The sequence below is a fragment of the Lycium ferocissimum genome, chromosome 4, assembly GCF_029784015.1.
Source record: "Lycium ferocissimum isolate CSIRO_LF1 chromosome 4, AGI_CSIRO_Lferr_CH_V1, whole genome shotgun sequence".
Taxonomy (NCBI): Eukaryota; Viridiplantae; Streptophyta; class Magnoliopsida; order Solanales; family Solanaceae; genus Lycium; species Lycium ferocissimum.
In genome coordinates, this window is record NC_081345.1 from 42,861,633 (window position 1) to 42,887,628 (window position 25,996).

At 37.3% G+C, this 25,996-nt stretch overlaps 2 protein-coding genes across 3 annotated transcripts; both read right to left on the reverse strand.

The window, feature by feature from the left end:
* Positions 1 to 266: 266 nt before the first annotated feature.
* LOC132053095 (auxin-binding protein T92) lies at positions 267 to 17,810 on the reverse strand. Of its 2 annotated transcripts, none has more exons than XM_059444939.1 (5): positions 17,650 to 17,810; positions 16,909 to 17,015; positions 16,468 to 16,671; positions 1,564 to 1,631; positions 267 to 814 (listed from the first exon to the last, which is right to left on the reverse strand). In XM_059444939.1, the coding sequence occupies exons 1-5, from the start codon at positions 17,714 to 17,716 to the stop codon at positions 706 to 708; spliced, it is 555 nt and encodes a 184-aa protein (XP_059300922.1). In that variant the 5' UTR covers positions 17,717 to 17,810; the 3' UTR covers positions 267 to 705. The 2 variants fall into 2 exon arrangements, with proteins under 2 accessions (XP_059300922.1, XP_059300923.1); XM_059444940.1 differs by lacking the exons at positions 267 to 814; positions 1,564 to 1,631 and adding exons at positions 7,570 to 7,781; positions 8,585 to 8,652 and having other exon boundaries at positions 17,650 to 17,744.
* Positions 17,811 to 21,381: 3,571 nt separating this feature from the next.
* Positions 21,382 to 22,453, reverse strand: LOC132053096 (methyl-CpG-binding domain-containing protein 4-like). The gene is made up of 2 exons (XM_059444941.1): positions 22,384 to 22,453; positions 21,382 to 21,940 (listed from the first exon to the last, which is right to left on the reverse strand). The coding sequence occupies exons 1-2, from the start codon at positions 22,411 to 22,413 to the stop codon at positions 21,488 to 21,490; spliced, it is 483 nt and encodes a 160-aa protein (XP_059300924.1). The 5' UTR covers positions 22,414 to 22,453; the 3' UTR covers positions 21,382 to 21,487.
* Between the last annotated feature and the right edge of the window lie 3,543 nt (positions 22,454 to 25,996).

Below are 25,996 nucleotides of genomic sequence, written 5' to 3' on the forward strand. Positions count from 1 at the left end.
GTAGGTGTGTTCATAGGAAAAGAAAACCTACGGAAAAGGCATTAATTAGTCTGTCAACACTAAAGCATGGTTTCTAAATCACAAAACTGTTAAATTGTAACAATAGTAGCGTACAGGCAAGCATAATGGAAGAAAAAAAAAAAAAAAAAAAAAAAGGGAGCAGGACAGAGTACCACTTGACCGAATGCAGTATACACAAGGTCGAATTTTTTGATTTTCACACGCACACTTGTACTAACGTATTTACACAATGCAATAACCAAATGGAAAGACAAAAAGAACACATTATGGATGGTCTACTTATTCAAAGTCGATGGATAATCTGATATTCACAGGATGATGGAGTATAGAGCAGTGACCGTCATTACAGAGTCTAAGAATGATCTCCCACCAGACTCAAAATGCAATAACAGCAACCGGGAAACCACATGTAATCATGTTTCTGAATTAATCTATTATACGTGTAAGAAATCATGTACTAATGGCTAATAAAAATTAAGCTATTTCGATGCGGCGACTGGATAATACATTTGTCCCATGTATGCGTGCTGTAAAACCTGCAAAAGCATGTCAATAAGTTCCACTCGAACCAGTTACAATGCTGTTGGGTTAGTCAATGTACTCGTTTGCCAAGTAAGGTGTAATACACTGAAACATATCAAACGCCATGCTTATGTGGTTAACTGCAATTGTCTACATTTCTGGCTAAAGCTCATCTTTCCTTGTTGTTGTCTGATAACATTCCTCATCCCAGTAATACGGGAACTTCAATTTGGAAGCTGTGTGTGGCATCGACCAGTCATCGTATGTAAACCTGAAAACAAGTGCAAGAAAGCAAATCTCAGTTAAGTAACAACCAGAGCGTGCACACACAATGTGGACTAGTAGAAAATTCATCAGTCAATCATCACAGGCTAACCACAGTGCGGAAAGGTGAATAACAACAATCCTAGACGTGTTTGTATTTTCAAAAAGCTCTTGCAGGCATTTACGCATCTAGTATTATCATGAACTTAGAAGCACAAGCTGCTTCAGAATGCACAACAAAGGCTGATCCCAAGTCTTTCAAATGGCCAATTTAAAATTAGTAGTAGTTATTTTGGTCCATGATGAACCATCCTTAAATGTTTTGGGAGAAGAAGAAAAAAGAAGTCGAGATATTCTTTATTCTGATAAACAGCTGTTGCTAAATTAACAAGAATGCTGTCAGAAAGTCAATCTCATCTCCAATGAATCTCTTGTTTATAGTTTTCCTGGAAGAGGGTTTACAACGGGGTACCTGTTGACAAGAATGAACATCTAAGTTTAAGAGTTATGGTAAAACATAAGAAACACAGCATGCAACATAAGGGTAATTGCACCAGAACAACTCCTGACACAACTCTAATGTAGTCCGAGTACTGGTCCTTATCAGGCGATGAATTGATATGGAGTCTTTCACGATGGGGAAAGCATAGAAACAAAAATATGAAAGCAAAAAATATTAAGCATGGACAAACTGACGTAATATGATAATTTGTGCAATGTTGGACTGGAAGTTATTGTTCAACATAGGTTACTTACACTTTCACTGGGGGACGAGATATAACAACTAAAACTTGTAGATCTTCATGTTCGCCAGTGTTCCCTACCTGTAATCACAAAAGTAAAAGCATATTTCCAGCCACATGTGCAAAAAGATCGAACCTTAACCTAAGAAAATAAGTTGTAATTTGATTATGGGCTCTTTGGGGTTTGTGATCTTTCTGGGACTTGCGATCTGCAGTCATATGTGCACAGAAGAAGTCAAAAGAAGATTTCCATAAAAAACTAACAAAAATCTGCAAACCCAAACATCCCAAACCAAATTCCCATAATTCACGTCACTCATCCCATTCCCCCATTCCCCATTACACGGTACACCCACAAATTCCTCACCCCCATACCTCTTTAAACCCAATCCTAATCACCTTCAAACTCCCTTAAACCTCTTACCCTACAAACTCTCAACAAAAGACTTATCCTTCCTAATTACCCCACACACCTATATACACACACACAACGCACAGTACACAAAAATTGCATAGAAACAGTAGAGAAAAAAACAGCAAACTTTTTTTTTTTGTGTGTTGAAAATTAAGTTTGAGTTATCGTTCGCGGTTTCATGTTCGTGGACCTGAAAGTTAGCTTTTGTTAACTTTGAAAATCAGTAGATTGTAGCCGTTTTCTAGTTGTGAATTAATCTTCGCAAGAGGTAACAACTGAATCTTTCTTGTGGTTATTTGGTGTTCTTGTTTCCAATATATCGTCCCTTTTAGTTATTTCATGGATATTGTATATCCCTGTTCACATGCCTATTTTTAACTTGTGTAATGCTCAAAGGTCCATTTTTATAATTGTAGTTTTGTTATCATGTTGAAATCAACTGTTTATTGATGATCCATTTTAGATGCATAATCATGTTAAGTATAGAATGTTGTTTGTTTAAAGAATATATATGTTTCAGCCTTGGGTTTACCCTGTGCGCACCCGAAAGATAGCGGCTGCGGGTTCCCATGTACAACAACAACAACATACCCAGTTGAATCCCACAATGTGGGGTCTGGGGAGGGTAAAGTGTACGCAGACCTTACCCTCACCTTGGAAGATAGGGAGGTTGTTTCCGAAAGACCCTCGGCCCAAAAGAAAACAACGAAAACAAGGGAAAAGAGTCAGATACGAACAAGCAAATCAAAACAATGCGAAAATGAGAAATAGCAAGAGCAACGAAGTCATGATAAAACAGCAAAAATAGACAAGACCCAACACATAGAAGCAGGATAAAAATACTCCTAATACGAGAAAGGAAACCTCGCGGCCCTCCACTAGCCCTCTACCCTGATACTCGACCTCCGCCCCTCTTATCACGGTCATGTCCTCGGTAAGGCCGAAGTAGCGTCATGTCGCCGAATCACCTCTCCCGGGCCTTCTTTGGCCTACCCCTCCCTCTCTTCGTGCCCACCTTTGCCCGGCCCTCTTTCACAACGGCCTCATCGGCGCGTCGAGGCGCGTCTCCGCCGCACATGGCCGAATAACCTCAACCTCCTTCCCGTATCTTATCCACCACGGGGCCCACGCCCCATTCCGAATCACTTTATTCCGAATCCTATCTCTCCGATATGCCCGCGCATCCGTCTCGGCATCTGCATCTCGGCCTACCTTCATCTTCCGGACATGAGCTTTCTTAACCGGCCGGGATTCTCGTCCACATTCAACATAAGCCGGTCTAACCACCGCTTTGTAGAACTTTCCTTTAGAATAGGTGGCGCACCTTCTTATCGCACAACACCCCCGATGCGAGCTTCCATTTCATCCATCCCGCTCAATACGATGTGTGACATCGTCGTCAATCTCACCAGGTCCACTTGGATGATCGACCCCAGTACTTCGAAACTTTCTTTCTTCGGAATGACACAGTATCACCGCGCGTCCTCGTCCTCTACTTGACTCCCATCACCGAACTTGCACTCTAAGTACTGCCTTAGTCTTCGGTCGACTTGAAACCCTTCGACTCAGTCGTCGCCAAACCTCCGGTCTCGCGTTAACACCACTCCGCGACTCGTCATCAAGCACAATATCATCCGCAAACAACATGCACCACGGAACCTCCTCTGAATGTGACTTGTCGAGCGTCCCGTTGCACGGCAAACGAGAAACGGGCTAAGCGCGGACCCCGATGCGGTGCCCGTCGTACCGGAAAGTGTTCCAAGTCACCTCCAACCGTCCTCACCCGGTCTTCGACTCCATCATACATGTCCGCTTAATCGCTCTAATGTATGCTACGGAACACCTCTAACTTCCGGACATCTCCACAACCCTGCTTGGGACTTTGGCCTTCTCAAGGTAAACAAACACCATGTGCAAGTCAGACTTTTTATCCCTATACTTCTCCACCAACCTCCTCACAAGGTGAATGGCTTCTGTAGTCAAACGCCCCGGCATGAATCCGAACTCATTCTCCGAAATAGAAACTAACTTCCCCATCCTCGCTTCCACCACTCTCTCCCAAACTTTCATCGTATGGCTCGACGAGGAACGATACACATGGTTATTACGGTTCCGGATATCCCCTTTGTTTTTATACAACGGGATCATGGTGCTCCATCTCCACTCTTGGGCATCTCCCGCCGTCCTAAAAATAACATTCAACAACCGCGTAAGCCACTATAGTAATTATCCACTAATCGCGCCCAATTCTAAACTAATTCAAGTCAATTCCTTTCTATTCAGACCCATTTCATTGAAATACCCGTAAATAATGGCAAATATATAACCAGACAGATAAAGGGGACAAAAAAAGAACGAAGTTTTCGGTTTATCCATCGAGTTCAGAACAATGATTAGGGTTTTGCTAAATTACAAGTTAAACAACAACAACTACTACTACAACATAAACAATCATAACAGCAATAATTCAGCAATCTAAAGAATATATATATATATATATATGAAAGGAACAAAAAAAAAAAAAAAAAGAATTCACCTTTTCAGTTTTTCCATCAAGTTGAGGCAACTCAAGTTCAGGTGCAGTAGCAGGATAAGTAACAGGTATATCAAACTGTAGATCAAACTCATACTTTAACAAATTATGCACATACCAACACTTCCCTTTCCAGCTTGTACCTTCTGGATTTGCTGCTGATATACGAAACCAATCATTATCTTTCGATTTATTCATTGATGTGTACCCTATTAGGGCTTTATACTCTTCCTTCAATCTCTGTGTCCATAACGCCCCGTCACGTGGACCGGCTTTGATTGTCAACAATGGGATCTGTGTTAGCGTTGATTTTGTGTTCGGATCCCAACCCTCCATTTTCGCCTGAGACAATTCTGATGACAAAATTTGATACGAGTTTTATTGAGTATACAGATCTAATATCAGAAAGTAGAAGACCTAACAGCTGCGTCATCAACTACTTTGATGAGGTTTATATTAATATATATTTATGCCAGATTCATGTTGGCCTCTATTCATTTTGATTGGTAAAAGGTGGAGCGTAAAAGTTCTATTCATTTTGATTGGTAAAAGGTGGAGCGTAAAAGTTTTCTTGCTGGCTTATGTAGGGGGAGTATTCACAGCCTTTCCTAAAACCACCTCATTTGGACCAGCCAGTGTCTACCCTTCTCCTCTCTGAATCAAAGATGGCATTTGGTAGAGCCCTTGTAAGTGACAGTGATGGGAACTACAAAGGATCATTCATGCTTTCTCTAAAAGAAGGGTATGTGTATTCACAAATTCAGATTATCCTCCTGTAGTAAGTCTTTCTCGTTAACGTGGGAGATTTGCAATTCTTCCATTTCCCTGATGAAAGAAAGGCCATGCTAGTCCTTATCAAACGGCGATTCTTCTTATGGTGACATTCTCCATTTCGTTCTATATTTGGCAGGTCTCTTTTAGTCATGAGAGGAAACAGTGCTGATATGGCCAGACATGCACTGTGCTCATCAGCTAGCAAAAGAGTTGCTATTACATTCTTCAAAGTAAGAACAGAGATGAATTGCTTCGTCTCAGATCAAATCCCTCCTCTGACTAAAGCAATGACCTTATGGCAACCCGGTGTCCCAACACGATATTCGACTCCAAATGGAGCTGCTAATGGTTATAAGATAATGGACGTGATACCTAAATGGGGTTTCCTTAGAGCTCCAGAAGTTATGCTAGCTCCTGCGCATCCAATGGTTTTAAGCCCCCGAAGGATTCCAAATGGCGGTACTGGTGTTTTTCTTCCATTATCCAGAAAACCTGCAAAACATCTCCCTCACGTGCCCAGAAAAGGCGGTTTCTTGAGCTACCTTCCCTGGTAACTCGCCTAAATCAGTGAGCAGTTCAGAAGCAAGTATGGAAGTTTAGACCAAGTATGATCACACACACTCCTAAAACACCATTAGTGCTGCATTCAAGAGTTATCCAGCATCCCTTGTGTGGGGCTTCTTCTCTACCACGATGAGCTCAGTTGCTGAGTATGAACATTCTGTGTTCTTCTACTTCCTCCAAAGATTTTTCCATCTTTTACTTAGGTGTTGGCTGATATACCTTTCTACTTATGCTAACCATTAGAGGCTTTAGAGATTTTGAGCTTAGTCAGTTGAGTGTATTATCCTTTACAGAATGCTGAATTTTTCATTTGAGTTTTTTCTTTTTCTATCAATCTCTTCAAGGTTACTAGAGGTTGATTTTGGTGTAATTACATGCTGTTTCTCTTCTTGATTACACTTTTTTCAGGGTTGAGTGTTTACAGTTATCAAATGCTTTTATTCGTTTGTTATTCACGAGTAGTTGAGCCAATGAATTCACTTTTATCTTTTTCCATCTCCAGTGAAATAGCAGGCATGCATACCTTGAAATCCTTAATTATTTGGTCGATACAGAAAGGACACTTTTCCGTAAATGACCGGGCATGTTCGGTTTTAAATCCTCTCAAGTTCCATTTATAGACATTACTACTATTTTAATTACAGGAATTGGAGCTAATTATTCATCTGACGATGATTATTGTAGCTACAGCCTACAATTTTAGTGAACTAGTAATGATCTCTATATTGTCAGGATGCAGACATGCAGTGCATCTGCCTTATTTTCATTAGCTAAAGGTTAGTGCGAATAAAGGTTGCACTTGCTAACTATAAACAAATTTCTGCAGAGATTATGTCCAAAAATTTATTAGCTTACCTAGCTGACGAGAATAGAGATCGTTGCTTTAAATTGTGGATTTCAGTCATTGCCAGACATAATGTAAGATTGATTTACACTCTTGAAGACAGTGAAGTCTGAAACTCTTCATCATCTCTTTTACCTTTTTCATCATGCCGAATGCCGATAGTGGTAAATAATGGACATGATTCCTGTAACTATATACTCATTCACTATAGAGAGGAGATCGATGAAGCCAGCAACACCACCAGATTAAACAAGTAAAACTAAAAAATGAAAAAGAAAACCTATGGAAAAGAAGTGGTAGGTGTATTCATTGGAAAAGAAAACCTATGGAAAGGCATTAATTAGTCTGTCTGTCAACACTAAAGCATGGTTTCTGAATCACAAAACTGTTAAATTTTGACAGCAGTAGCGTACAAGCAAGCAAGCATAATGAAAAAAGAAAACAAAAAGGACCAGGGCGGAGTACCACTTGACCGACTGCAGTTTACACAAGGTGAATTTTTTTAATTTTCACACGCACGCTTGTACTAATGTATTTACACAATGCAATAACCAAATGGAAAGACAAAAAGAACACACTATGGATGGTCTACTTATTCAAAGGCGATGGATAATCTGATATTCACAGGATGATGGAGTACAGAGGAGTGATCGTCATTACACAGAGTCCAAGAATGATCTCCCGCCAAAGTCAAAATGTAACAACAGCAACCGGGAAACCACATGTAATCATGTTTCTGAATTAATCTATTATACGTGTAAGAAATCATGTACTAATGGCTAATAAAACTTGAGCTATCTCGATGCGGTGACTGGATAATACAATTGTACCATGCATGTAAGACCTGCAAAAGCATGTCAATAAGTTTCACTCGAACAAGTTACAATGCTTTTGGGTTAGTCAATGTACTCGTCCGCCAAATAAGGTGTAATATACTGAAACATATCAAACACCATGCTTATGTGGTTAATTGCAATTGTCTACTTTTCTGGCTAAAGCTCATCTTTCCTTGTTGTTGTCTGATAACATTCCTCATCCCAGTAATACGGGAACTTCAATTTGGAAGCTGTGTGTGGCATCGACCAGTCATCGTACGTAAACCTGAAAACAAGTGCAAGAAAGCAAATCTCAGTAAAGTAACAACCAGAGCGTGCACACACAATGTGGACTAGTAGAAAATTCATCAGTCAATCATCACAGGCTAACCACAGTGCGGAAAGATGAATAACAACAATCCTAGACGTGTTTGTATTTTCAAAAAGCTCTTGCAGGCATTTACGCATCTAGTATTATCACGAACTTAGAAGCACAAGCTGCTTCCGAATGCACAAGAAAGGCTGATCCCAAGTCTTTCAAATGGCCAATTTAAAATTAGTAGTAGTTATTTTGGTCCATGATGAACCATCCTTAAATGTTTTGGAGGAGAAGAAAAAAGAAGTCGAGATATTCTTTATTTTGATAAACAGCTGTTGCTAAATTAACAAGAATGCTGTCAGAAATTCATTTTATCTCCAATGAAACAATCTTTCTGTGGCCTCCCCCCCTTGCCCCTTTTCTCTTGTTTATAGTTTTCCTGGAAGAGGGTTTACAACAGGGTACCTGTTGACAAGAATGAACATCTAAGTTCAAAGGTTATGGTAAAACATAAGAAACACAGCATGCAACATAAGGGTAATTGCAACAGAACAACTCCTGACACAACTCTAATGCAGTCAGAGTAGTGGTCCTTATCAGGAGATGAAATTGATATGGAGTCTTTCACCATGGGGAAAGCATAGAAACAAAAATATGAAAGCAAAAAGGTTAACAGGTTAACAAAAAATATTAAGCATGGACAAACTGACGTAATATGATAATCTGTGCAATGTTGGACTGGAAGTTATTGTTCAACATAGGTTACTTACACTTTCACTGGGGGACGAGATATAACAACTAAAACTTGTAGATCTTCATGTTCACCAGTGTTCCCTACCTGTAATCACAAAAGTAAAAGCATACTTCCAGTCACATGTGCAAAAAGATCGAACCTTAACGTAAGAAAATAAGTTGTAATTCGATTAAGGGCTCTTTGGGGTTTGTGATCTTTCTGGGACTTGCGATCTGCACTCATATTTGCACAGAGATGGAACCTAATTTATGAAGTTAAGTTGTAATTCGATTGACCGAATAGCTCTGTTGGGATTTGTGACTCTGCAAGAAGCTGAATTGGCATAGGTCTTAGGCAGGCTATACTAACAATGTAGTCCTTATAAAAGCTAGGTAAATTGAAGGGCATGCATGTAGGATTCCAAAGGGGACTACTTAGGCTTTTGCTATGATAGCTCCAACAGTGAGAAGTAGACCGATTATCAGATTCATCACTGTAAACAGAGTCCAAAGACTTTCAGAGAAAGACGAAGCAAAGCAAGTACATTAGCCCTGAAGCAGATAGAGCACATCTCACACATAAACAAATCATGGCTTGTAAACCAAGAGTCACCTAGAAATCTACTAAATATTAACAGGCTCAAAATCCTTTCTATAATTAATTTCTTACCTGATTGATGACGATTCAAAAATTGTGGCTATTTGTATCTACAAAACTAGACGCAATCATGCAACATTAAGAATGTATCAGCTCAAAGTTTTCTTTATCAAGTTATTGAACTTGTGAACACCTAATTTTTTACCAAACTTAAATTTCTATGTCATTTTTAGAGTTTAAATACTTCTTTTAGGTCTAGATTAGATATTTTAGTTTTATTTCATTTTTAGTAAGTTTTATTTTTAAAAAATAATCAAGAAAACTAAAACAATAGAGACACATTTTAGGATGGGTTTTGTTTTTATTTTCAATCAACAAGAAAGTTTATAAAAAAAAATTATGTTTCTCTTAATTTAGGATTTAATAATAACCTAGGGATTTTATACTTTTCTTACTTACATTTTATTCTAGACTAGTTATTTATTTACTTATTTTATTCTAAAAAAAATAGTTAGCTATTATTTCTATTTTTATATTTCTATTCTAATCTTTAAAAGATCAAAAAAAGAAAAGAAGAGCAAAATAAAAGCTAGCCTAAAAAATACTCACCAGCACTAATCCTCTTATATCCCCATAACAACACGTCCCTTTCCCCTTAAACTTTCAACCAAATCAAACTCCCTATATATTAGTTCACGCCTCCTTTCCCCCAAAACCTCTCCACCAAGATGATACCTTAAGACTCCCACTTCTCCCTACACCACTTTATCACAAACACTCCCATGCACATCTATATATATACAAAACGCAAAAGAAAACAGGGAACACAATACAAAGACACGCGCGCGAACAGTTACCCAAAAAAAAAAGGGAAAAGGGTCAAAAATACCCCTCTACTTTGGAAAAAGGGCTAAAAATATCCTCCGAACTTATTTTGAGTCAAAAATACCCTCTCATCCTTAAAGTTTTCAAATATACCCCTGTCTTGATGGAAATTATCCCCCAAAATAACCCGAAATCATTTTTTAAACCCGCTCCATCATTCAAACCCAACCCAACTAAATAATAACCCACAAGATCCCCTTATTCCCCCAATTCCCTCAAACTTCAAACCTACGTATTGGGGGAATAAGGGGATCTTGTGGGTTATTATTTAGTTGGGTCGGGTTTAAATGATGGAGCGGGTTTAAAAAATGATTTTGGGTTATTTTGGGGGATAATTTCCGTCAAGACAGGGGTATATTTGAAAACTTTAAGGATGAGAGGGGTATTTTTGACCCAAAATAAGTTCGGAGGATATTTTTAGCCCTTTTTCCAAAGTAGAGGGGTATTTTTGACCCTTTTCCCAAAAAAAAATAAAGGAATACACCCAGCAACGTAGAGGAGAAGCAGGAAGAGAGAAGGGATGGATAGAAAAAAAGAGGACACTCCATGCACTCATCTTCCTAGCCATTTGAGATATAGACTTACATATACAGTGCATAAATTTAGGTAGCACAAGACACATCCATATAAAGCACTCAGATAGACAAACAACACCACAGCATCTCGTTTTTTGTCCGAGACTCAGGTTCCGTTTGTGGTTCACGGTCCGAGCTCCTGTCGTTGTTTTCATCTCCGGAGTTCGCTGTAATTAAGTTCTTGTTAAAGAAGATCTGCACTAAAAGGTGTATTTTTTTCCCTTCTAATTCATTTTCCGCTCATGAATGTTTTAATATTATGTTTTTATTAATTTCATTAGTCCTTTTGGTTGCTCTGTTTGAGTTAGTAGGAGTATTTGATTTCAGTTAATTTTGTGAATCTGAGATACATTATAATGTCCCTTATACTATTTTTATACCTGCTTCCATGAAAGTGTCTTATTGAGTGTATGGTATTGATTTAGAGCTCTAGTTTCATAAAAATTTAATTATCTCAGACATTAAAAAAAGACATAGTTTGCTACTGTTAGAGTGCAACTTATGGTTGAGTTGATCTTTCTTTGAGTATAAAACTTTTATATATATAAGTTGATATTTCTCCTTTTTATCACCACTGCTATTGTATTTTTTTCTTTCTTTTAAAAATGGGTCAAAACAAGAAGAAAAATTCATTCTAAAAAAGAAAGAAGAATCTTACAAAGAAAATAGCACTGTAATGCATTGTAAATTTATTTGTATTAGGCGGGCTCCAGAGTTCTCGCTCCAGAGGTTTAAACTAGAACAAATGATATGTGTTTACAACATTGAGGTTTACATGAGGTTGTTGTTAGTATAATGCTTCCTAGCTTTATTTTATTAAGAGTTGTTTTACGTTAAGTTTTAACTAATATGATGGAATTAGCTCTATTTAATTGTCTTGAATGTTTGAATATTTTCTCTTATCGTTCACTAGTTCGAGCTAGAATAACTAGGCCGTATAATTGTGGGGCCAGGATATGTTTAAGGCCTACTTTATTATTAAATTGTGAGGGAGTGAGATGGGTTACAAATGACTTCAAAACCCGTTGTCAAAATTATTTACTTGAAAAGAACGAATATAGGTCCTTACCACAAAGCAATTACAAATTTATCAAAGTGAGGATAAATTTTGTTCTTGTGTTTTCAAAAGAAAAGAAATTTACGAAAAATATGTTTTCTTTTAGATTTAGCTTCTAATAAATAAGGTAGTGATTTTGTATTTTCTTATTTACAATTTATTTTAGTCTAGCTATTTAACTTTTCTTGTACTTTTGTTAGTCTAGAATAGTTAGCTAATACTTTTATCATTATATTTTATTTATATCTTTAAAAGACCAAAGGGAAAACAAAACCAAAAAACCAAAGAAAAGAACGAAATAGCTAAATAAGGAAAAAGTCAAAAGAAGATTTCCTTAAAAAACTAACAAAAATCTGCAAACCCAAACATCCCTAACCAAATTCCCATAACTCACGTCACTCATCCCTTTCCCCCGTTCCCCATTACACGGTACACACACAAATCCCTCACCCTCACACCTCTTTAAACCCAATCCTAATCACCTTCAAACTCCCTTAAACCTCTTACCCCTACAAACTCTCAACAAAAGACTTATCCTTCCTAACCACCCCACACACCTATATAAAAACACACAACGCACAGTACACAAAAATTGCATAGAAACAGTAGAGAAAAACAGAAAAAAAAAAAATGCCAAAAAAAAAAAGAAAGAAAATAAGGTTTTGTTTTGTGATGAAAATTAAGTTCGAGTTCGAGGTTTTCGTTCGCGGTTTCGTGTTCATGGACCTGAAAGTTAGCTTTTGTTAACTTTGGAAATCAGTAGATTGTAGCCGTTTTCTAGTTGTGAATTAATCTTCGCAAGAGGTAACAACTGAATCTTTCTTGTAGTTATTTGGTGTTCTTGTTTCCAATATATCGTCCCTTTTAGTTATTTTCATGGATCTTGTATATCCCTGTTCACATGCCTATTTTAACTTGTGTTAATGCTCAAAGGTCCATTTTTAAAATTGTAGTTTTGTTATCATGTTGAAATCAACTGTTTATTGATGATCATTTTAGATGCATCATCATGTTAAGTATAGAATGTTGTTTGTTTAAAGAATATCTATGTTTCAGCCTTGTATCTGTTTGTCAATTTGTTTATTTCAAATTCGAGTTATTAAAATTTTGCATAGAGTATGCTGGCCATGAGATTTTAAGTTTGAATATTATGAGCCTTTAAAGTTTGAAGTGAAAATCTCTTTTATGTTTTAGTTTGCCAAATCCATTTTATCATTACTTGGTAAACATGTTCAAATGAGTTCATTTAGTTATGTGGGGGGTTCGGTTCATTCTTTTTCTTAAACATTGAATTAAATTGCTTAATGCCTACAGGATATATGGTTTAATATTGGTTTTTTTTTTTTTTTTAATAATTTCGGACGTTATAATGGGGCCGAGACTGCGACGCAGATAGACTATTTGATCCTTAGAAAAGATAATAAAGGTCTCTGTAAAGAATGCAAGGTCATTCCGAGTGAGAATCTTACGACCCAACATAAGCTATGGTGATGGATTTGGAGATAAAGAAGAAGAAGAAGAAGAAGAGGGTCGTAGATGACCGGTCGAGGATCAGGTGGGGGAGTTTGACTCCGTCTAACGCCCAAGAGATAGGGGAGAAGTTGATGGCTTTGGGGGCGTGGGAGAGTAAAGGAGACGCGACCAAGATGGGGATAGGACGGCCGATTGCATTAGAGAAGCGCTAGAGAGGTTCTAGGGGTCTCGAGAGGTCGCCGTGGTGGGCACTGAGGGAATTGGTGTGGAACGGAGCAATCCAAGGGAAGGCGGAAGCAAAGAAGCAGGCATATGCGAAGATTGGCAGACAGCAAGGATGATGAAGAGAAGCGGACGAATAGGGAAAAGTATAAGATGGCGAGAAAAAAAGCGAAGTTGGCAGTTTCGGCAGCAAAAACGGCAGCTTTTGAACGCCTTTATGCAGAACTAGAGGACAGAGGCGGGGATAAGAAGTTGTTCAGGCTGGCCAAGGCGAGAGAAAGGAAGGCACGCGATCTGGATCAAGTTAAGTGCATCAAGGACGAGGATGGCAAAGTGATGGTGGAGGAAGCTCTCATTAGACGGAGATGGCAATCGTACTTCCATAAACTCTTGAACGAAGAAGGGGACAGCGACATTGTGTTGGGAGAGTTGGAGTACACTGAGAGGCATAGCGATTTTGGGTATTGTAGGAGTATAAGGATTGATGAGGTTAAGAGTGCTTGTTCGTGCAGGATGCGCGGGAGGAAGAGCGGCCGGACCCGATGAGATTCGGGGAACTTCGGGAAGTGTGCAGCGGGGGGCGGTGTTTGGAGTGAGTCGATCGGGTTGTTTAATGTCATTTTCAAGACGGCGAACGATGCACGAAGAATGAGCGGAGTACAATGATTCCTTTGTACGGAAACGGAGACATTCAAAGCCGCAACAATTATGAGATATCGAGGGCTAAGCCACACTATGAAAGTGTGGGGAAAGGGTGGTAAAGATGAGGGTGAGCAGGCTATACGTGTCTATTTCCCGGTGAGAACCGGTTCGGATTCATGCCGGGGTGCTCTACTTACGAAGCCATTCATATTGTTAGAAGATTGGTGGAGCGATGTAAGGAGGGCGGACCATCGACCTAGAGAAGCGCTTGTGACGGTGCCGACAGAGGTTTTGTGGAGATCGTGCCGAGGCTAAAGGTGTGCACAGCGAGCGAACGTTAGAGCGATCGAGACATGTATGATGAAGCCAAGATCGAGGTAAGGACGGTAGAGAGGAGACTCGAAAGACTTTCCGCTCGATGGGTTTTGCGGTAGGGATCGACTCTTAGCTCCGTTTCTGTTGCCTTGGAAATCGATGGATTGACGCGACAAATTCAAGGTAGGCTGCCATGGTGTATGTTGTTCGCGGAAGACATAGTCTTGATTGACGAGACTCGTAGCGAAGTTAACGGCTAAGGTAGAGGGTTGGAGAACGAGCGGAGTCTAAAGGATTCAAGTCAGTGAAGACGAAGGCAGGAGTACATGGAGTGCGCGTTCAGTGGCGTACCAAATGAAGCTGACGTGGAAGTGAGGCTTGGTACCCAGGTCGTCCAAAAGAAAGAAAGTTTCAAGTACCTTGGGTCTATTATACAAGGAAATGGGGATATCGACGATGATGTCACTCATCGTATTGGTGCGAGGCGGATGAAATGGAGGCTCGGCCACGGAGGTCTTGTGTGACTAAAGTGTCACCAAAACTTGCAAGTTCTAGTGGTGGTTAGACCGACTTTGTTTTACGAAGGGCGAGAATGTTGGCTTACCAAGAACTGCGTATGCGGAAAGATCAAAGTCGCGAAAATGAGAATGTTGCGGTGGATGTGTGAGCACGCTGGCAGAGATAAGATTAGGAATAGAGAACGTTCGAGACAAGAGGGAGTAGCGGTCGGTGGAGGACGAGATGCGGGGAGTCGACCGAGATGGTTTGAGCATGTGAAGAGGAGACATAGATGCCCCGGTGCGGAGGTGTGAGAGGTTGGTATGGACGGTCTCGGGGAGAGGTAAAGGTGGGCAGCATTGGGGAGAGGTGATTAGACGGAGACATGGCGCGATTTCGGCCATCGAGGACATGACCTTAGATAGAAGGTTGAGGAGGGACTCGGTTAGAATAGAAGGCGCAGTAGTCTCTTATTCTTTTCGCGCTGGGTCGTAGTTTTGTTCTATCGTTTTATTGCCCCGTGAATCGCTTTTTATATTTGTTGCTCTTCGCTCTTGTTATTTCTTATTTTTCGCATTATTCCGATATGCTTGTCCTTATCCGACTCTCTTTTGTCTTGTTTTCTCTTGAGGCCGAGGTCTTTTGGAAAAATTTCTCCTACCTCTCCGAAGGTGGGAGTAAGGTCCGCGCACACTTTACCTTTCCCGCACTCCCACATCGTGGGATTTTTCAGGTATGTTGTTGTTGTTGTTGTTGTAGTATAATGGGGCCAAGAGTTATTTTTTTTAATTTTCGGATAAGACAATATTTTGATGGGTTTAGACAATGTTAATGTTTTTTTTATTTTTTATTTACTAATAATTAATTGTGAATTTGAGCGAGATGGGTTACAAATTTATTCAAGACCCATTGCAAATGATAAAAGAAAAGAGTGGGAAAAAACATTAGTAAGGGGTCGAGATGGGTTGCGATTTCGCTTCAAAACCCATTATCAAAGAGTGAAAAAAGGGATAAAATAATTGTCTTGGATTAGTTACACGTTTTGAATTAAGAATTTAAATAAAGATAATCCTCATTGTTTAAGTAAGGCGACTAGGCTCAAAATTCTAGGTGCAATAAGCAAGTTAAGGTCGCGTTTAGGTGTCTCGGTTGGTGTATGTCGAGGCTGAGGTCGCAACTACGGGTCTTAGTCAAGTCTAGTAAAAGGTCAACAATATTTAAGTGAATCATAGGCATAACTAATAAATACACTTTATCCAAAATAATTTAACCCAACTATTAGTCAATAAAAGCGACCGTGCTAGAACCACAGGACTCGGGGAAAGCCTAATACCTTCTCCCCGGTCAACAGAATTCCTTACCCGATCTTTTGTTTTCGCAGACCAATAAATAGAGTCATTTCCTTTTGATTAGGGATTCAATAAGGTGACTTGGAACACCAAAACTCAATTTCAAGTGGAGACTCTGAATAAATAAAATAATCCCTTTCCAAAACGTCACTTTAAGTGGAAAAATCCTTTTGAGTAAATTTAAACTAATTTAAAATTTATTTACGAAAAAAAGGGGTGTGACAGAACTAGCTCTATTTACATCTTGCAGGAATAATTCTAAGCTCAGATAAGATAGAGAAAAGAGAGTACAAGGCGGAGAATCTACCTGGTGAACATCATTAACAGGGATATGGAAAGTGCTATTAGGGAATATATGGAACTCCTGCGGGTTCCCTGGGTACTTTGAATGTGAACTAGGAGCAAGATAGAGAGTGCCTTCACCCTTCAAGACGATAAAAACTTCTTCACATGAGTGCCTGTGGATTGGTGTGCGAGATCCAGGTGCAAATGTTTGAAGCCACACCTCTATCTATACATGACACCATAGCGATGAAATAAATAGCAGCAGTTCGAAACCAAATAGTACTTATCAAAAAAAAAAAAAAAAAGAAGTTCGAAACGAAATAGTCAATATCATAATCAATCAACTTTGTTCAGTCTCAAATTAGATAGAATTGGCTATATGAATCTTTTCTATCTACATCCTATTCAGGTCAGCGAATATCGTCAACAAGTAAAAATTAAGAAACTGCAAGCAAAACAGCACCTCTTTCATGCCGTGCAAGACTGAACCTGCAATTGTAGTGTGAGATAAACCGGACCTCCCGTAATTGTGTTGTGGAAGCTCGCTAATATTCTTCACGAGTGGTAATCCTGCATAACAAGGAAAATTTTGGATTCTAGATTTTAATCAGGATAGGAAATTTTGTTCATAACAACAACCAAATGGAGACTTCTCATACTCCATTCATTGCTTTACAGTTCTAAATTCCCAAACATTCTAAGGACTCGTTTGACCATAAAAATTATTCACTTTTTTGAGGAATAATTTTTCACTTTATTTGAAAAGCAGTGTTTGGCCATGAAAATTACAACTCCAACTTGAAGTTGTATTTCAAATTTGAAAAACAGCTTATAACTTAGTTTTCCAACTCACTTTTCACTTTTGAAGTTATTATTGCAAATATTTTTAGCAAAAGGTATAACCAAACACAACGCCTTCTTCAACTCCAACTCTCCAACACCATACATTCCACCTAAACTGAAAAATATTTGGAATATATGGCCAAATGCCTACTAAAAATAATTCAGCTTAACAAAAAATTTGGAGTTTCAATCAGAGAAAACTATTTAACTTATTTCTTCATGAAATGAAAGGGCAACAACTAATTCCAACCAGCTTTTAACTCCCCAAATCCTCCTTCTATATTCTTTTAACTTAGACTATAACTGTAACTGTAACTATACATTTTAAAAGAATTTGTGATGAAATGATGAGAAGACTTACCATTAATTGAGCATTGAGAAGCTTCGGCAATTGCGAACCACAAAATAACAACTAGTATGACAACCATTTTAGCAGTATCAATCTGCAAACTCCCAGATTCTTAACGTCGTTTGGAGAAAACGTGGAGAAAGATCGGTGCGAAATGGGCCGCTTAACCGGACTACACACTGGGCCTTTTAGAACTAGTTCTGTAAAATACCAAAATAGTGCTCTGATTTACACAAATATCCATTTTTCGCCCATCGTGTAAGTTTCATCCCTATTTTTGAAAATTGTGCAAATATAATTCTTGGAACAGATAAAAAATTAGACTATTGCCGAACATTTACAACTTTTTAGTTTTTAGAAAGAGGTCTAATGTTTTTCATAAAATTTTCAGTTTGTTGAAAAGAGAACCTTAGGCTGTAATTTAAAAAGTCACAAATCAGGTAAAGAAAAATAAAAAGAGAGTATTTACTAAACAAAGTTCCAATAAGCGAAAAAATAAAATTATTTTGGAATATGAAGGTGGGTGCATAATAATAAGACATTGATTCCCTTAATTTTTAAGTAACTGTATAAGATGGAAATGAATTGTAATTTATCAGGGATTTAAATTGATTCATTGACTTAAATGATAAAATAAATTTTAGAGGATCACGAGTAAATTATTTTTATTGAATAAATTGATAAGTGCGCAGATTACTAACTCAAGCAGTTAAACTAATTAAGAAAGTACCATAAAATGTTATTGACATAGCAAGATGATATAACAGGAATTTTTTGAAAGTTTTTTGTAGGTGCAAAGGCTGATTCAGGATTCGGAGGTTCCGGATGCCACACTCGAAGATTTGAACAGGAAAATCTAATCAAGAACAACCGTCCTCCTTTTGATTTACTGAACATGAAATTTCCAATAATTACAAATACAGTAAGAGGGTACATGGCGGAGCTAAGGGGACACACAAAGGGGTTTATATGAATCCTCCTTCGCTTGGAAATTACATTATATATACAAGATTAAAATTATTTTTATGTGTATGTATATATATATATATATATATATATATATATATATATATATATATATATAATAAATGTTGAATTCTATCTTCTTGAAAATTAAGATCACCTTTGAGAGGGAGAGCATAGAAGAACAAGAACTAAACATCCTGATTACCCCGAGCTTCTTTCGCATATGCAGTTCTGCTGTTATGGTTCTCCCTTTGGCATATCACTCTACTTGGTGATTTCAACGCGGGGATATTCGAAAAAATAAGTGACATTCATAAGGTGATTTGAATATATACATATGACAATGGCTTTCTCATTACGCATATTGGGATTAGCTTTGGTTGAAATCCTAATTTGTACTAGTACTTCTGCAATCTTTACATGCTTTCATTCATTATCTGAGGCAGAACAACTGGTGATGTTCCTCCAATGCGAGAAATGGGCAGGGAAGATTTGACATGACAGCATATTTATAGATTTAAACAAGTAAATTTGGAAGTGAAGAAGATGAAGAATGAGATGCTAAACTTGCAAGAATGTGGTTTATACTATGACCATTGCTGCTACTTGAGCTGACATTTCCCTCCTAGGGAGCTTAACTAGATAACAGAAAATGAAGAAGATGTAGGTGAAGATTCTTTTTTTGTCTGAAATAATTTTTTATGGCAACAAGAAGATGCAGTAAAATAAAAGAAAATACAACAAAAACTGAGTCGGATCTAAGACAAAAAGAAGGCTGAACTATGACCAAGGAGCTGATAAAGTTCAAAAAATTATCAGGAGTGTTTACAGGTGACAAATTGTGCCAACTGAAAAGATACAATAACATCAAGCCTTCATAGAGTGGATTGGAGTTGATACACCATCAAAACGTCTCCCATTTCTTTCAGGTGATGATTCTTTCAAACAGAAGAAAATAGAAGGCTAGACAACTGATGGAATGTGATCTGATAGACAATTTCCAATCATGAAACTAAATTCCAGCATCGGAAGAAGAAGGGGGAAACTCAATCATGAAACTAAATTTCCAAGCGGAGGGATGACGGGAAAAAAAAAAAAAGAACAATTAGAAAATTACAAAAACGAAACAATTAACAACAAAGGACAATTAATCAAGTCCAACAACGATCGAAAAGTTTGATCAATTCTAAGAAATTTTTGAATTGGAAACTAAAACTCGAACAGTTTCTTCAAAACTCGCTTCAGCTATGGAACTTTGAGTATTGAGAGACGCTCTTGTTATCAGCCTGATTCTATCTCTTTTCGTTCCGTTTGAATTTAGGACAGTACAATAAAGGGCAGTTTGGGAAGTAAGAAGCCCCTTTGATATCTCTGTTCACCCCATTTAGATTTCTATTCAATACTAATAAAGTATATTGTTAGGAAACAACTCTCAGAGACTTTTTTTCCTTTGAAAAGATACATCATTTAAATGAAGTACTCCAGATACAATGTATGGAAGAGTGTCTATAACTTCAGCGGATCAATCGATTTAATGTAGGCATCGCTTTTTCCTTTGTGCTTTCCCCTAATACCGCATTTAGAAGCCCATTTACTCCACAATTTAGACACGAGGTTCCAAGTTAAATGTCAGATAAACAGGATTACCTATGGAAAAACCCATCAGTTAACACCCAGGGCTTTAGTCTAGCAGTAAGAGCATAGCGTTATGTGTGGGTTAGGCATATATGACGGGTTCGAACCCTGACGCAAACAACATCCTGTGGTATAAGTGAAGAAGGGTAAAGCCAGGCTTATCATCCACCGAGTTTGAACCATGTGCCACTTGACCTCAGGAATTTCTCGATTATAGAGACAAGGGCATAATGATGGTGTTTCTCAACTAGAGTCTTCAGAGAACAGGCTATAAACAAGATAGTGAGCTTTTTGAACATCATCCAAGATGATCCCATTCTAGTAGTCCTCATCTGCTGAGGAGTGGGAATGGAATGCCAGGCACACTCATCTGAATTGTTGTTTTTCCTAACTTACAAGAGTAGAATGACCGAAACTGCAGATTTGCAGATTGGGAGAATCTTCAAGTACATGGACAAGTTACATCTTTTGGCCTTTTGGGTGTTCGTATATTCTATACACGAAGTTACATTTTGCTTCAGTATTTTTATGAAATCATTATTCGGTTTCAGTTCTGGTAACCGACCATGCCAAACATTGCCATGGTTTTTTAAGCTTGAATCAGGGAAGGATCATTCATACCGACTCCTGACCCCGAACAGCTAACTAAACGGTAGAAATACTGACAAATATTAGGGGAGGTGTAATGAAACAACCACAACTCTGTACAAAATCTGAAATCACATTGCATGAAAGAGGTTCTAACTTCTAAACCATCTAAGTTGTCCCTTCTCCCTTTACATCAGTATGATCAACTAAACAAGCATATGCACAGTTTCTGTTCGCACATCGATATGAGGCATTTCATATGATTGGACACTATTTCTCTGGTACTTTGGCATACACGCCAGCCATGCAGGTCCAGTCTTTTGATCCACAAGGATCAAGATCAAATGAATGCGCATTCTCTTTCTGGCAGGCGAAGATATACTTTTAATACAGGTTCCAAGCATATATAGAAAGGAAGATAAACTTCAAAGTTTTTCTCCTTAAGAAATGGAAAGTCAAGTTATCAGCCAAATCAAAGTAAAGAAGGCCAAGAAATTTTCCATTTTTCACTTATATCAAAGCAAATATAAGAGATTTTTATATCAACAAAAGATGAAAAAGAACAATACACGGCGAATAAGTTGAGCATTCAAGCATACCAGCATTCTAAAATAGCATCTACAGAGCAAATAAACCTAAAATTTCAGCTACATCGACTCCCTCATTTAGTGCTACTGAATGGTATAGTATCATCCATAATTTTGGGGCTCTTGAAGCTGAAATTTTTGGTTGAGAGGTCACTAAACTCAGGATTTTGCTGAAGAAAAGTACCTACTTCATTAGTAGATCTAAGTTTCTTCCCCGAAGGAGTGATATAATAAACATCCATTTTTGAGTAATCACTCCTAAGACACAATTCTCTCTTAAACCCAATTGGGGTTTTAGGCTCATTAGGCTTGTCAATGGCCCAAGTTCGCGAAGAATCGTACTCAATCTCTGCTGGGTCATCACAAGTAACATTGGGTTTGTTCTCGCAGTGAAACGGTTCTTCATTAAACTTAGACCTAATTTCCTCAAATTCTTCCTGTGTTGAAACTTTCCTCCATTTGAAACATTTCCCACATTGGACTGCCCATATACTTATCGATGGATTACCTGACCCCCTCGATGACGTCTGTCACAAAACAAAAATCGATTAATTTAAAATAAATTTAGCAATTGTAGTCATTCTAAAAAGGAAAAAAACACTACTGCCAAAAATTCAAAGACATTGGTGACACTACAAATCTCTGTTCCTGAAAAAAAAAAATACAACAGAACCCAGGAACACCTGTGTCTTTTCTACAGTATTTTTTTTATTAAATCGACAGAGAAATATAAATATATAGAGATAACGTCAGTCACAAAATAAAATAGCTCTGTTATACTCCAATTTTATTTGAAGAAACAAAAATTAACACTAGTTTTACCAAAAATTTCATTGAGGATGGTGACGTGACATACCAGATCTCTGTTTCTAATTTTTTTTTTTTTTCAATTTTCAGCAAAATCAAAATCAGTAAATCGACAGAGAACTATAAAGAGGAACTAATAGTTCGAAAATTTCAAGAAACTTACCTTGGGCGTTTTTGGAGAATCTTTCGCCATTTTTTAATGTAATCAAAAAGCCCACTGTGTCTGTGCTTGTGTGTGTTTTTTGTTTTTTTTTTTTTTTTTGGTGAGAGAGCCGATTGTGTGACTTCCCGAAATGGAGACCTGCTTTAACTTATATAGTGCTCCAACAGAGCACAGTCGTATGGAAATTAGAGAGTAGGGTCTTTAATATTTAAGGATTATGTAATTTAATCCCATTTTTTTAGATTAGCAAATGATTATTATTGCAGTAAAATTTAGCTGTTGTTGTATTACTAAAAGAAATTCTATTTTGAGGTTATGATTGTTTTGCCACCGATGAGTTTCGCGCCACTTTTAAGAACCCGCAATAATTTCCGCTGAAGTAATTGCAGTAACTCATGCACATATTCACCCTATTACTGTGAGTGTCTCAAAAGTATTTGATCCACACAAATTTTATTTGGAGGTTTTGATTATTTTGTCAACGATGTATTTTGCGTAACTTTTTAATACCAATAGCAACTCTCGCTGACGTAGTTGTAGTAATTCTTGCACCTATTGATCGCATTACCAGAAGTGTCTCAAAAGCATTTGATCCACACAAATTCTATTTAGAGGTTCTGATTGTTTTGCCAACGATGGATTTCGCGCCACTTTACGAAATCGACAGCAGCTCCCGCTGACGTAATTGTAGTAACTCATGCACCTATTGATCACATTACTAGAAGTGTCGCAAAAGTATTTTATCCACAAAAATTCTATTACAAGGTTCTGATTGTTTTGCCAATGATGGATTTTGTGCCACTTTTCAAAATCGACAACAACTCATGTTGAAGTAATTGCAACAACTCATGCACCTATTTATCATATTATTAAAAGTGTGTAAAATTATCTGATCCACACAAATTCTTTTTGGAGGTTATGATTGTTTTGCCAACGAGGGGTTTCACAATTTTCAATACTAACACAACTTCCTCTAAATCAATTGTAGTAGCTCCTGCACCTATTGATTTCACACTTTCAAACATCTCGAGTTTAGAATTATCCTCGTGCTATTTCCATCACGATATACTCTTTCAGAACACTCACCTCGTTGATCCCCCCACACCCCACACACACACACAGACGCTCTTTTCATCTTGGACAATGAGAAGTCCATGCAACGCATAGCGGTACATTGAACACCAACCCATTAATGATTTTTTTTTTTTTGGCAGGTATGAGAACTACAACAACTTTTGTTAACAGATGCTTTGTCATTTCATTTTCATATAACTTTAATTCAATAATTAAGATAAGAAATTTAAACGGCTAAAGGATATTAAGGATATTGTGTTATGAACATTCTCGTGAATTCTACTAAGATCAAGGGCGAAGGGAAGGTATTAGTTACGGCCTTGGACGAACCGAATAGCATTTGTTAAGATCCTTTATTTGTATTTAAAATATGTTTATAAATATTTAATTGCAAATTCAGTATATAATGATTTTGTATTCGATGATATAAAGTTCATAACTTAGAAACTCTAATTCTAACTCCGCCTCTGACTGAGATATCACAATTCAAAGTTCAAATGATAGGAATTCAAAAGTCACTACTAGTTGGATATTCATCTTCATACCTTGTACCTTGAGTTCTCCGAAAATATGATTGAGCATTGAAATAGAAGGCAAAATGTGAAAAAGTACCACAAAAATAATCCAAACTTTTAATGTTGCACTTATACCCGTGTTTTATATCCACTACTCCTCAAGACATAATAATACTGGAGGGATTCCTTTTCCCACGTTGATATCCAAAATTAAATAGAGATATTCTTTTATGCGTGCTTTACGTTTATCATAGAAAAGGAATTATTTAGAATGAATTGGGAAATCCTTGATATGAAATATTGTTTCCATGGTAGGATAATGGAAAAGAAGAACAAATATTTTATAAGGAACTTGACACTTAATATATACAAGTCTTATAGGGTAAGAAAAATGTCATGTATTTATTGATTTTACGCTGCGTGAGGAATAATATTTTGCCAATTGATTACCTTAAGGATAGCAAAATTTTAACAAAGATCTTGTTAACGTATTGTTCAACCTTAGCTGTCTCTTCTCAGTCCTCTGATAGGGCAGCTGCCCCTTATGCTAAATATCCCTTTATCCCAGTTTATGTGATGCTCTCTCTGCTTCAATTTGTTTAAGCCATTTGTTGCAAGACGATATTTAAAAAGAGGAAAGACTTTTAAACTTGTGGTTCAAAATAAGTCTTGAAAAATTTGCGTGCTGTAAATCATTCATAAAGTGTATTTGTTTCCAAATTAGGAAAGAGGTCACTCATTTTGGCACGGACTAAAAAGGAAATAGGTTCAAACAAATTGAAACAGAGGGAGTATAATTTTCTTTTTAGTCTGTCCTAAAAATAATGATACATTTTTATATTAGAGACAATTTAACTTAAAACTTCTCCTTCTACCCTTAATGAAATGATTTAAAGTCACACACATCTTTATCTTATTTTAGATCAAAGGTTTCAAAAGTATTCATTTCTTTTTTAAAACTTCGTGCCTAATCAAACTATATTACAAAAATTGGGACGGAAGGAGTAGTATAGTACTCCTAGCAAGTTTGGGCAACAAGTCTTATTCCTTAGTAGTATGAGAATTTTTCCGGAAAACTCTCAGTTTATTTGAAATTAGCGTTTGGCCAATTTTTTGGAATATGAAAAACACCTACAACCCTGTTTTCACTTTCAGTACATTCAAACAAGCAAATATTTTTGCAAAAACTATAACTTAACACAGCTCCATCTTTAACGTAACCTCAACTTCAAAATTTCAAATAAAGTGAAAAACATTGGTTTTCATGGCCAAACGCCTACTTAAATTCATTTACACGAGGTCTTTGTTCGCTTTTGGAAAACTTTGTTGTCGAGTTATCTTGAAACTTAATACTATATTGGAAAAAGGTGCAGATATACCCCTCAATTTTGCGATTTAGAGCAGATATATCCCCCGTTATAAAAGTGGTGTAAATATACCCCTGCATTACAAAATGGTGCAAATATACTCTTTTTGTTGACAATTTTTTTTTGAAATTATTTAGTTTATTTTTAAATTAGAAAATACCACGTGGCCTGGAAAAAAAAGTCTACCCGTTTTTTTTTAGTAGACATATGTTTCTAAAGCTATATGATAATTTTTTTTACGGCGAGTCGGGTCTGGTTCGTTTAAAAAAATGGGTAAGCTTATTTTTTTTAAAGCCGCAGAGATATATTTTTAAACGAACCAAACCTGACCACTAGAAAAAAAAATTACCATGTGGCGTTAGAAAAATATGTCTACTAAAAAAAATGGGTAGACTTTTTTTTTAAAGCCACATGACATTTTTTTAAACTAAAAAATAAGCTAAATGATTTTAAAAAAATCTAGTTAGCGAAAATGGTATATTTGCATTATTTGTGTAGGGGCAGGTGTATATTTGCACCATTTTGTAACGGCAAGGGTATATATACACCACTTTTTAACAAGGGTATATCTCCTCTAAATCGCAAAGTTGAGGGGTATATTTTCACCTTTGCCCTACTATCTTTAATAACTTGATAAACAATGTGTTACTACACGCA

Bases quoted from the DNA above. Each gene is read 5' to 3' on its own strand.
- LOC132053095 (XM_059444939.1), bottom strand. From the start codon at position 17,716: ATGGTTGTCATACTAGTTGTTATTTTGTGGTTCGCAATTGCCGAAGCT. The intron at 16,672-16,908 runs GTGCTGTTTTGC...TGTCATGTATAG, and splicing joins TCTTGCACGGCATGAAAGAG to ATAGAGGTGTGGCTTCAAAC. The intron at 815-1,563 runs GTAAGTAACCTA...ACTTGTTTTCAG, and splicing joins TCTCGTCCCCCAGTGAAAGT to GTTTACATACGATGACTGGT.
- LOC132053096 (XM_059444941.1), bottom strand. From the start codon at position 22,413: ATGGCGAAAGATTCTCCAAAAACGCCCAAG. The intron at 21,941-22,383 runs GTAAGTTTCTTG...GTTTTGTGACAG, and splicing joins ATTCTCCAAAAACGCCCAAG to ACGTCATCGAGGGGGTCAGG.